This window comes from Excalfactoria chinensis, chromosome 2 (genome assembly GCF_039878825.1).
Source record: "Excalfactoria chinensis isolate bCotChi1 chromosome 2, bCotChi1.hap2, whole genome shotgun sequence".
Lineage (NCBI taxonomy): Eukaryota > Metazoa > Chordata > Aves > Galliformes > Phasianidae > Excalfactoria > Excalfactoria chinensis.
This window is the reverse complement of record NC_092826.1, coordinates 15571581-15585051: the sequence shown is the minus strand read 5'-3', so window position 1 is coordinate 15585051 and position 13471 is coordinate 15571581. Positions and strand designations below refer to the sequence as shown.

Below are 13471 nucleotides of genomic sequence, written 5' to 3'. Positions count from 1 at the left end.
ACAAAATGCAGCAAGATGTTTATATGATATTTTTTAGTATTTAATTATGTATACAAATTACAGTTGTACATGTTGCAGGTAGAATAAATCATTTCGTATTTAACTACATTGTTGATGACCCTGATTTTCTCAAATGGTAATATAAATCTTGACACTTTGGTCTTAGTAAATGGCAGTTCACAAGCATTAAAAGTGGAGACCCAATTGGAAATGTTAAAATATATTACAAATAATATATATAATTATGCTTTGAATTGTTTTCTCCACCAGAAGTTTGAAACTCCTTCAATCATTTTTCTCACAACAATAACTTTCAGTAATGGAAGAACAGACAATTATATAGATTTTCAGAACTGTTAGTTAGAACCACATAACTTTATAAAGAAATACAAACTGTTCCTTACTGTATGTTTTAAATTATATTTTTCATCCCACAGCTCAAAGGAAATACTATTTTTTTAGAAGTCTGCTTTCAGCCTTTTTTCCTCAATTCTTTCATGTCTCTATACTTCAACAGCTTCAAAGCTACTCCGAGAGGAATAGCAGGGGAGAAAGAAAGATACATTCACTTCTCCAGTAGTCCATAAGAGAGCAAATTGAATTTAATAACAGAAAAATGTAGCTTTTAAAAATGCAACCATATAATCATTTTTATTTAAAAAAACAAAACAAAACAAAACAAAAAAAACGTATTGCCAAATAACAAAGAAGTGACTGAGTGTATACCTTCAAGTATATATATTCTTAAATTTTTGTTTATAAACTTTGTTTTCATTAGTCAGCAACCGTGTATGAAATTATAGGTACATCATGGGTAACAAATCAATGGTATGTTGTTTACAAGAAAATGGCAGAAACTGAAAGCAAATATGCAAGATTATGAAAGGAAAAAAGCAACAGGTTTCACATGCTTCATTGGTAAACCATAAAACACAGGACTTACATCTCACTTTAGATGTTCAGTACTTCTTTTTTAGTACTTCTTTGTACTTAGAGTATTAATTTGATTAATTTTCAAAGAACTTCTTTGAAGTAAATGTTTTCATTCTGTTTTACAGAGTTGTACACAACCATACAGAGAAATTATGTGTTTTACCTGTCTAATATACGTATGCAGACAGTTATTCTACCTAAAATTTTCTTAAATATGGTTTTCTTAGAATGATTCCTTGTTCTTCCTCTTCATTAATCTTACGTTATAACACGTTATACTTTTTTAAAATGAGGTAAAAACAAACAAATAAAAAAGCACGTAATCTAATCTAAATTCTCACATCCTATGATTAGCCATAAAATCCCACTAAAAAGTCATACATTAAGGTGCTGCATAGCAAAGGTGATTTTTTTTCACTAAGGAAAGATTTCATCTTGAGGGAACTGCAAATACTCTGCTGCTCATAGAAATTTAAATAAGTAAATAAATAATAGATTTCAAAACAATAATCTGAATTCTGCAGTGGCCAGCAGGAGATATAATTCTTATTTGATATTTCTTATTTGTGCTGAAATAGCAAAGTAGACATGAACAGAGAGGTGACTGTGGCCATCAAGGAGAGAGAGGTGATTGTCCCCCTCCACTCAGCTTCTTCTGAGGCCCCATCTGGAGTACTGTGCCCAGGCCAGGGCCCTCACAACACGAAGGACCAGGAATTCTTAGAGCAGGTCCAGTGGAGGGTCATGAAGAGGGCTGGAGCACCTCTTCTATGAGAAAAAGTTGAGGGAACTGGGATTGTTTAGCTTGGAGCACCTTGGAGGTGTTCAAGGAACATTTGGACATTTTGTTGAAGGACATAGTTTAGTGAGAACTATTGGTGATGGGTGGATGGTTGGACTGGATGTTCTTGTAGGTCTTTTCCAACCTTGGTGATTCAGTGATTCTGTGATTCTGAGAAGAGAAGGCTCTGGGGAGACCTCATTATGCCCTTTTAGGGGGCAATTCTAGGAGGGGGAATGTCTATTCTAGGGGTGGGAACGACTGTTGACATGGGTGGATGGTGACAGAATAAGGGGAAATGGTTTAAAACTAAGACAGGGAAGGTTTAGGTTAGATATTTGGAGGAAGGTTTTTACTCAGAAGGTGGTGATGCACTGGAACAGGTTGCCCAGAGAGGTGGATGCATTCAAGGCCAGGCTGGATGTGCTCTGGGCAGCCTGGTCTTGTGGCTGGCATAGCAGGGGGGTTAAAACTAGATGATCACTGAGGACCTTTTAAACTCAGAGCATTCTATGATTTTATAATTCTATGATATGTCCACTGAATCTGCCACTTTTTAGTTTAAGGATCCATGAAAAGTTTGCCTATCACTTCGGTAGTCTTATTGTGAAAATACGTAGAGAATTTGTTGTAATAATGCTACACAGTCCCTCTCATTTTAATTTTTAGGTCTCACTTGTGTTACACGATGATTTTCAGAGGGTTAACCAGAAAATAAATTATGATGTATCACTAAATATAAAAATCAAAATCATGGAGAATCCTATCTAGCTTTTGTTATGAGAAGACATTCTAAAGCATATTTTCTCCTGTTTAACTTACATGGATGTTTAACAGGATGTTTACATCCTGTTTAACTTTTATGGATGAAACCATATAACACTGCTCATATCTGCAGGATCTGATAAAAATAAGAAATGTGCTAATCATTAGAAATAAATTATGTAATAATATTCTTTCATATATCAATATGTAACAAATCATTAAAAGATTTTTTTTTTTTTTTTTTTCTAAACAGGGTACAAAAGTTTAATGAAATCATTTTCCTAAGGAGAACATTCTCAAAAAGTGAACCTTTAAGCATTTATATGATCATTTATATGGTAGATGTAATAGCTTTAGTATTATTGTAATGGGTAAAAAATTGTTTACAAGACCTTGGGTGAATATGTGCATTTTAAAGTTCACTAAAGCAGTTAGTCTTTTCATCTGTTAAGACTATGTAACTGAGACAGACTTACACTGAATGACTTGCCTATCTTTGTACAGTGGATTTAGAAACCCTTCATGACAATTTCAATTTAGTTGCATAGTGAAGTTATTAAAGTTGGAAGAAATTTTAATGTAAGTGCCAGACTACAGATATAAGCAGAAACTGATGCCTATACAGCCCTGTCAGAATGTTCTTGTTTCATTTAATGTATGCATTAGTATTTTTAATATATATATATTTTATTTAATTTCTTTCTATGTTATATATCTTCATATTTAGAACATTTTAAGTCTTAGAAGTGCATTCTGACATTTTGTTTAATTTCAGTTGCTGAAATTAAACAATTTAATTTTATTTACTTTTTCTAACTCATTATCAAGAAAGTTGGCAACACAAATTAAAGCAACAACAATAACCAGATGTGAGTCAATTATGCTATTATTATTTTGCTACAAAATATACGAAATGTCTGGCTACCAAAATTTTTCCTTGGAAGTTTTAATCACATTTTCCTAAAATTTAATTATGCTAGTAGAATAGATGCAAACTTTAATAGAATAACTATTTTAAAATGGCTACAAATTAATAGTCGAATACAAAAAGGAAAAAGCCAGGAAAGCAACATACTTTCTTCTGAAAAATAAACACTGTTCAAAGATTTGGTTGTAAAACTAGAGGATAATCACTTCTACAAGTCAAGACTGCAAATGGCAGAAACAGTAAGCCAAGTTTAATGAGGACCGCAAACCCTTATTTCCTTTTGATGCAAAAGTAATTGCAAGGAGATCACTGAGAGAAATTCTGAATCTTTGAAGATTGTTTACACAGAGTAGTGAACAGAAATATATAAGTCTATTCATGTAAAGTTACTTGTGAGAGAAATTATTTATATCCAGAGGAATATAATGAAGAAAAAAGATGACAAATATGGATTAGAACTGTTTGAGCAGGGCCTAGGCCTATAAACCTTATCATAAGGTTTATAAATGGAGGACTTTTTCAAAATGATCCTTTTCCACTTACTTAATCCTCATCTCATCTAAAACAGCTCTTTCCCTAAAATACAGCTTAAAAGTGGAAACTTGGATTCCAGAATGACTTCTTCTAGCCATGTTTTTCTGTACTTTACTGCCTCCCAGTGAAACTCCTACAGGGAGTGGACACCTCGTTATTCCTCACCTGTTCTGGTTGGCTGATTTAAAAAAAAAAGTCTGGTCAAACTGGTGGCCTTCTATAGTGAAGTGGTGGCAATGGTGGACAAAGGGAAAGCAAATGTTGTCATCTACCTGGACTTCTGCAAGACTTTTCACAAGAAGAGAGTTGGATTTGAAAGGTAGGCTACTCAGTGGTCAAAGAATTGATCATAGCCAGCGGCTCGTGGTCAGTGATTCTACATCCGGGTGGAGGCTGGTAACAAGTGCTATACCCAAGGGGCTCCTCTTGAGATTGATACTCTTTAAAACCTTTATCAATGATACAGATGACGAGATTTAGTGTACCCATAGCAAGTTTACTGATGATATCAAGCTGAGTGGTGCCGTTGATACAGAGAAGGAGGGGAAGATATCCAAAGGGACCTCAATAAACTCAAAAGATGGGCCCTTGTGAATCTAATGAGGTTCAACATAGCGAAGTGCAACGTTTTGCACTTGGATCAAGGTAACCCTGGATATGTATATAACCTGGCAGAAGAAATAATTGAGAGTAGCCCTGCTGAGAAGGACTTTGGGGTCCTGGTTGATGAAATTCTTAAGATGAGCCTGCAGTGAATGCTTGCAGCCTGGAAGGCCAATGGTATCCTGGGTGACAGTCCCTCTCTACCCTGCCCATGTGAGATCCCAGCAGGAGTACTGCATCCGAGTCTGGGGCCTCCCAACACAAGAAACTTGAGGCTTTTGGAGAGAGTCCAGAGAAGGGCTGTGAAGATGATCAAAGGGCTGGAGCACCTCTGCTGTGAAGACAGACTGAAGGACCTGGGTTTGTTCAGCCTGGAAAGGAGAATGCTTCAGGGAGACCTCATTGCAGCCTTCCAGTATTTAAAGGAAGTTTATAAATATGAGGGAAATCAACTTTTTGGGTAGGTAGCAATAGGACAAGGGCAAAAGGTTTTAAAGTAATGGAGGGGATATTTAGATTAGATCTTAGGGGGAAGTTTTTTTTTAGCTGAGAGTGGTGAGTGATGTTTTGAGGGCCCCAGAACTGGATGCAGTACAACAGGTGGAGTCTGTGCAGAGTAAAGTTTGCAGTGCTTCAGTGCTGCAAGTATTTTTTTAGTTTAATAGGTATCTATATTGATACTAAATTGTAAAAAAATTATATATATAAAATAAAAAAATAAAATCAATTGTGTATTACTGTAATTTGGTTTATTGTCCTTAGGGTAAAAAATACTTCTCTGTCTGCTCGACACACTTTACACATTGACATCTCAGATCTGGCTAGAATTTCTAAACTTTATTGCAGATAACATTGCAAAAAGCAGTACTTATTAATGAACTTTAGTTAGTTATCTGGAGAAAACTGCAGAAAAGGACTACCATATATTTTTAATGCAAAGCTCCTAAAGCTCAGTTTTTAGAATCTACTAAACATTGTTCATAATTTTAGATACTAGTACGAGATCACCTGAAGCTTCTGCAGTGAGAGAATTCTGTTCAAAAGAGAAATGAAAACAGGGCAACAGAGATGAAAGAATGCCAAGAAAAAAAGATTGTCTATCAGCTGCTGATTTTTATCAATCAGCAAATACTTCTTTCCCATTCTTAATAACAAAAACACAAACTTAGTACTGCATGATGCAGAAAACTGACAGAGTGAATCAGAAAACTGAAACACAACACCGATAATTTAATTTTCATGATAATAATAATAATTTTCATGCTCAACAAAATTGAGTTTCATTATCTTTCTGGGATAAGGGATTCATCTTCTATTAACATTTTTAGCCTTTCTATGAAACATTCTGTGAAATAGTTTCTGTGCATGTATGCCAAATTCTAGTAGACACATATTGCAGAACGTAGATTTATTGCTTAAATAATTATAATATTATTATAATTATTATAATACTAATATAATAAATACTATTTTGTTATTATTCCGTCTTGATGTGAAGTTTTCACTTGGGATATTCTGCTACTTATGTTCTTACCTCACTTACCTTTTTGTTTTTACTAATGTAAACTGAGTTTGAAATCACATGAGTACTGAAATAACTCTAGCATGACACAGCTTTTAAGTCATCAAATGTTTCTGGATGCAGTGAACAGGATGAAAAACACATGCTGATATCATTATTTGCTCTTTGTTTTTTTTTTTTTTGTTTTTTTTTTTGTATTTTTTTACTGGCAGAATGTAAACATACCTTCTAGAATTTTTTAGGAAAACAACAACAACAAACAACTGTATGTATATAATCTTTCAAGGATAATTTCTTAAAATAAATAAATAAATAAATAAATGTTTTCTGTATTTTTTCTCTTTGTCCCTTCCTTATAAAAATTTAGGGCTCCCGCAGGAATTCTAGAAAAGAAGCAAGAAAAACCTGAAAATGGTATCACTGTAATGTTGTAAACATATCTGTGGACACAAAGAATTACACCTGGCTTTGCACTGTTCTGGATCTGAAGAGAATACCTGATTTAACTTTCCAGTTTGCAGTAAGGCAGAAACTGACAAATTTCTAAGAAAACTTGACCCAAAATGTTGTGTTTATCAGTAAAGTGCCGTTCCTCTAATATTATGTCTTCCTTTAAACCTAAAGCAAACACTGTCTCCTTATTAGACGATGTAAGAAGGCACACTTATTTACTAAATACTATATTGAAATACAGGATAAGATACTATAATACAAATTAATTGAAATTTAGCTCATTTGTAGTTTTTTAAATAAAAAAATAGCAAAACAAACAAACAAAAAAAAAACAAACAACAGCAAGAGCTCTGGTTTACTTCTCATATTTTTCAGTGGCTATGGAGAGTAGATACCTAATTTTCTGATAACAAGGCATATAAACTACTCTTTTATATATTACTGTTTCCGTTCAATTTATCTTTTTGCTCTGACAGAAAGAAAATCCATCTGCTGAGGCAATATGATATAAAATCCATTTTACTGTTCGCAATATTAATTTAAAATGGGAGTATAGAAAACTATTATGTTAGCAAAGCATAAACAGTAATTCATATGCATCAGGAAACAAAATAAAATCTTAAATGTGTGCATTTTAATTGAAAGCCATGCTGGATTCCAGTGTTGAACAATTAATGATCGTTACAACATTTTAAACATATCAGTGGGAAAGTGTCAAAGATGAGTCTTCCACATTTACAAAAGACTGCCTATGGCACTGTGTGTTTCTGTGAATCATTTATCTTTTAGCTTAAACCTGTCAAGGCATGAAATATTTTAAATGTGATTCTGCATAACACAATAATGAAACACTGAAAAAAGTTCAGAGTCCAATGACTTTCTCACAGAATTTTGGGCAGGAGACCTTGAAAAGCTGCACATGAAATAGACTTTCACTCCATCAAAAAATAATCCAGTCCTATATGCATCCTCCTGCACATTTAAACTATTCCATAATTAGTGTATTTTCCTATATTAACCCAGTTTAAATGTTCTTAACCTGTGATCACATAGTTTATTGAATGCAAAATTACTTCCTAGAGAGATTTGATTCAGAAAATTTTTGAATGTTATATTTCACTTTGAAAACCAGCACCATAAGGAAGGTTATAGAGTTTTTGCTATTATCTTTATGTAAACTTCATTTATTTAAATATAAATAATTTTATGTCAGCGGTTTTGTTCAAGTAGTCCTTCACTCTCTCAAAAATTTGTTTTGATTTATAGTTGCTGTGCCATAATCACTAACAAATCTACATGTTATGAAGCCCAAATGGATTCAGGATGAAATCTAGTGTATTAATCTACAAAGCATTTGCACAGTATTTCTTGGAGTCCATCTTGCCATCTTGTCACTGAGTGATCTCTACACCATCCATGTCAAAGCAATGTAAGCTGTGAATGTAAGCTGCTTTTTTCATCAAGACCCAAAATAATAGAATTTCTTAATACTGTTTCTAACCTGCTTAATGTGGAAAGTGAGTACTTGCATATTCTCTCAATTAAGTATGCAGAAGTCTATACAAGATTTTAAGAAATTGCGCAGGTTCATTCCCTACCCCAATCCTTTCCTCCCCCCACCTCCATTTCCATCTGTCACTTTGGGAAATGCATCTTCAATTTCAGTTACTTATCCTTTGCTTGTAGAAGTCAAAAATCTACATTTCTATCCAGAATGTCAAAGATACAAAGTACAGTGCATTAACTTTTCAACCAAATCCTTCATTACAGTAATTGTAAATCTTTATGTGTTGTCATGTGTGTCATTAAAAATCTAATAAGTTTTGCTGGAAAACAGAAGATAAAATCATTCCAGTCTGTCTAAAATAGATAACTTAGGTCAAAAGTATAATTCTGACAATTCATAACTGATCAAGAACAGTGCAACTAAATATATATATCTTTTGAATGCTGTAGAGGAACAGAGATCCTTGCAGCTTGGGAGACATTACTTTTAAAAACTTGTTTATTTTGTAGCAGCCTATGCACCTCTATCCTAAAACTAAGGATAAATTAATTGAATATTAAGGCAGTTCAGTAATCACAAGTACAGCAGATGGAGTACACAACAGTTCAAATATTGTCTTTAATTTCGATAAAATATTTGCAAAGTCAACATGAAAGAAGATTTATTAATATTCATTTCCATCCACAAGCATTTATTATTTGGTGAACTGAAAGAGAAATTGTAGGTCAAAATAAAGTCTTACATGTTAAAGCATAAACGTGCAGCATAGTTATTTATGTAACAATTATGGTGCACATTGGTTACCAAGAAGTCCAAATGATTAGCTATCAGTAGTCATCGAAAGCACTTCCTAATAATAAAGTGAGACAAAGTAATTCATAATGAGAGATTAAACAGTGTTGTAGAAAGATTCTTTTTGAAGAACAGAAGGTATCTTTAAAAGACTCATCAACAAAACAATATTAGAGATAGGAGTTAAATTTTGATGGAGGACATGGCAATGTATGAAAAAGAGAAATAGACATGCTGTTCTAAGTTGGTTCTTATGAAAGACTATACCATTCACTTGTGATTCAGAGAAGCCCAGCGCTATGAGTATTATCATACAAATATTCCTCCTTCACCTCATGTGGACTTTCTAAATTTAATTGTAAGTACAAGGATATTGAGAAATCAGTGCACTATGAAAATATCAGATAAAAAATATAAACAGAGATATAGCTTTTTCAAATCTCACCATTTATCCAAAAGCATTGAAAATAACCAAGTGAAGAAAAAAATATAATTAAAAAAATCAATGAGATTCTACCTACTTACCAAATTCCTTAGGAACAGTGATTGAGTAAACACAGTTGTGACCAACACTGTAATTCTTGGGGTAGTTTGGTGATAATACCGTCCCTTCAGAACCTGTTGACCGACTTCCACAAGGTGCTAGAAATTGCAGATAAGTAGTTTTTAATAATATAATATTAGAAAAAAATCAACTAAAGTGTTTGCTATATGTTGATATGTGGTATAAAAGCAAATTTTATTATTTTTCAATGTTAGATTATATTATATATCATGTGAAACACTGAGTACACTCGACTTTCTTACATAACAACCATCTTAATAAAATCATGATGTTCTTTTCCTTTTTTTTTTTTTTTGATAGTATGTTGTTATTTATTTTATTGAGAGCACGCTATTTGTGGTGTACAAAACTACTATCCATTTATATGATGCTTTATGCTCTAGGCATGGCTTATTCATTCTTTCAGCACAGTAGTAAATGTTTTCACCTGCCAAATGTTCATGATTCAAAATGATGTATAAAACAAACAGGAATGTCATGACTGATGAACATGATGTATCACTTATTTATATCTCACTTAGAAAATGACATATAAAGATATATGATTGCAAGGAACTACTTTATCATACATATTTGTTTACTGTACTACTAATAGTTATAATAATTGATAAAATCACAGATCAATAGCAATAGAATTTACTGCACCAATGTATTTTTCCAACGTTAACAAAAGTTAGCATTTGGTTTTGGTCAAAACTGCCAAGCAAGAGTTTTTTCTTCTCTTCCTATACCAAATGTTTAGGTACATATTTGTAAAATAGTAGTAAGTGTTCATGTTTTCCTATGGATATGATCTCCTTCTTAAATACAGCAGATGAGTCTATTTTAAAGATTATGACAACTGTTCAGAATATTTCTTTTAACCACTTAAGAACATAAATCATTTTTTACGAGTTTAATGGTTGCACATGCATCTAGAAATACAAATTTCTTCTGCTGTGACTTGAGTTTCTAAAACAACTACTACTCGGTGCTTCATGCTAAACATAAAAAATCTTATTATTATATTATGACCTCAAAATATTATCTTATGATTTATATTATAAAAGAATTTTTTTTACTGTTATTTCAGATTTTCTCATTACTTGTAACACTAAATACAAGCTATGTAGAAATTATGAATTTTATGACAACATTTAGTTAATGCACACAGAGTTTATTGCAGAATATGCCATGAAAGGAACACATCTTTCAATTTGATCATTTTGAGGCCCTAAATCTTTGAGCATGGATTTCAGTAAATTGCACTAATATGCTAGCCACCTGTCTTACACAGAAAGTACTACGATTCCCAAACATGAAATATTGTTTTTTATGGCTAAAAAAGTAATCTCAGTATATTATTACATACTTGTGAAATATCAGAAATTCATGCTCCCTTTTGATAAAATATTTAGATAATATAAATATTGGTAATGTTTGCCAAGAGATAGTAGAGTCCTGGCTGAATTTCTCATTCAAGGAACTGTGTACCTTCAGTTATTTGAAAACACAAAGTAGAAACTCTTCACAAGCTGAATGTCATAAGTATTTTTGATGAAAATTGATCTGTTACCAGCTAGTAATGTTCTGTTTTACATTTTGGGTGAAACAGAGGCAAATAAGGAAGATTATTAGAAGCAGATTGAAACTAGAAAAAAATGATTGTAAAATTTTCTTTCCTTCCTGCCCATGAGTTGGATGAATGAGCTACTGCAATAATATAGTCCTATACCAGCACTGTTATAAATGTTATTACATTTCATTAATTAATAGATAGAAAGGAATATGCAAATTCATGGTAAAATTATGATCAAGTCAATGCCAATGATACCAAAAGGAAAAGAATTTAATTCCTAATTTTTAATAATTCTTCAATAGCACACAGCAAGAATACTCAAAATTTAGTTAATAGATATATATTCCATTCCCAGCATTGAGAAGACCATTACTTATACACTCCATGTTCTTTATACTTTTATACTCCTATTCTTCTCCATTCCTTCACTTTAAACAGCGAAAGATAGTATTTGTGGTTTTAGAAAAGTGATTGTATAAAGAAATAAATACATATAAATATATAATATATAAATGATAATAATAATAATGTAAATAAATAAATAAATCCAGAACATGCTTTGTCTTCATAAAGGTTCAATAAGCATAGATGTATTTCAATAGGTACATTTTGTTTCCACAGATAGAAATTCAATTTCACACACACTTCCAAGTCAGATGCCATTTTGTCAGAGCGCCCCTCTGCTGCCATCTGTCACATGGCAACAAAATGTAATAGAATACTGGTAGGAAGATTCACCCTCTACTGTCATATCTCTGACATTCATCTTGGACACTGTTGGCCAACATAATAAAATAGGAGGCATTATTTTCAGAGCATCCCTCACAGATTGGACAGTTATTTTCTTCGGAGGTTCACTTATTATTTTATGGAAATAACTGGTACAATTATTCATAACGTCTTTGCTCATAAGTACCCACAAAAATACCATAATTATGACAAAATAGTTCTATAACTACCAGGATACCCTTGGCAGTGGTCTGCCCTTTATACTTGTAAATGATCTTCCCCTTATTGCTTCATAATTAAATTATCTTGTTGTTCAGTTTTGTATTATGTCATGTCTCTCCTGATTACACAACAGGCACATATGTGGTCTCATAAGAGGAAGAGGATGAAAAGCAGGGTTTCCATTAGGTTTCTTTTAGGCTCCAGTCTCTCAATTGAGTTGTATGCAACCTATGCTACAGAAGTGGGACTTAATGCAGATGGGCCTTAGAGATGAACTATTTGTCACTTTGACATATGCAAAGGTCAATTTGCAGCAAGAAAATACTTGCAGAGAGTACTACATACTGATTTCTTTCAGTTGGTGATCTCTTCATTCTGAAAAATTCCACATTACTTATTTTTGAATTTACTACTTCCCTTAGGTATTATCTCTCCTACAGTGTTCAAACTGCTGCTAAAATTCCCTTACATAGTTCCAAGAATTAAGTTCCTGGGTTTCAAAAACAGTGTAATCCTGTGTAAAGGACATCTGATTTAAGATGAAAGCATGCAGCTGTCTGGGAAAATATTTAATTATGTAAATCATTAGGTTATATCTAATTCTGTCCTTATAACAACAAGACTGTCCTCCATCACTCCATCACATCATAACCATCTACAGGCTTTGTACAGTCCAGTCTTCCCATCACATACAGCACCATTTCCCTGATGCTTTATCTGCTCTACCTGTACCCTCTGAATAGCCTATAAATCAGTTCTAACAGACTACTCACAGGACTCTTCCTACCAAGTTTTGCTTATGCCAAATTACTCAATTTCCTTTCCTTCATTTTTTGTGATTGTTGAATTTATTGCAATGATATGTTGTCTTACAAAATACTGTTCCTTGTAGTCCTTGAAAAAGGCTGTTTTAACAACAGTGAAGTATCATGCACACACCTAAATTAATAAGCGGTTTTATCTGGAAGATATCCCATCTTGATCATTAGTATTCAACCCCATTTGTACATCAAATAACCAAATTCTAAAATTAAATGATAAAAAATTTAAAATGCTTTTCAAGTCAATTATCTGTAGCAAATCTTTGACATAATGTTTGGGGAACATCTGGAGGAAAACAATCTCTTAAAAAAATTCTTTTTTGGAAAGATTATACCTTTTGTATTATTCATTTACTCATCTGTGCATTCTATTAATATTTAAATTGTGTTTAATTAAGAATTTAATTTAAGGAATAATCGTTCATATTTGTTATGAAAAGTGTGATTTCTGGTTCAAATAGCCAAAATTTTGGTAGACAATTCAGCAGAGGCCTCTCAGTGAGAATACAGTTTGTTATACAATTTTAGTAGACAAAGACATATTTAAAACATATTTTCATTACGAAGAAGAAAGAAACAATGGTGAGTACAGCAGTTAAAATTATTTATGCTTTCCAAAAAGCTCATTAATTTCCTGAGTGCACAACATCAAAATGTTGCCTATTGCTACAGAGCTGGTAAGTGATATAATCTCCTGAATCTTGTTTTGATAATAAAGCTCACTATTTCATAAAGCATGCAGAAAAGGATGAGGAGAA

The 13471-nt window shown here is 32.7% G+C and overlaps 1 protein-coding gene across 5 annotated transcripts in view; it reads right to left on the bottom strand.

Moving 5' to 3' along the window:
- CSMD3 (CUB and Sushi multiple domains 3) overlaps window positions 1-13471 on the bottom strand; it is a 496245-nt gene that overhangs the window by 112315 nt on the left and 370459 nt on the right. For all 5 annotated transcript variants that reach the window (XM_072330149.1, XM_072330150.1, XM_072330151.1 and 2 more), the window contains one exon: window positions 9344-9460. In XM_072330149.1, the coding sequence (XP_072186250.1) occupies window positions 9344-9460 (117 nt within the window). The remainder of the gene's footprint in view (window positions 1-9343; window positions 9461-13471) is intronic.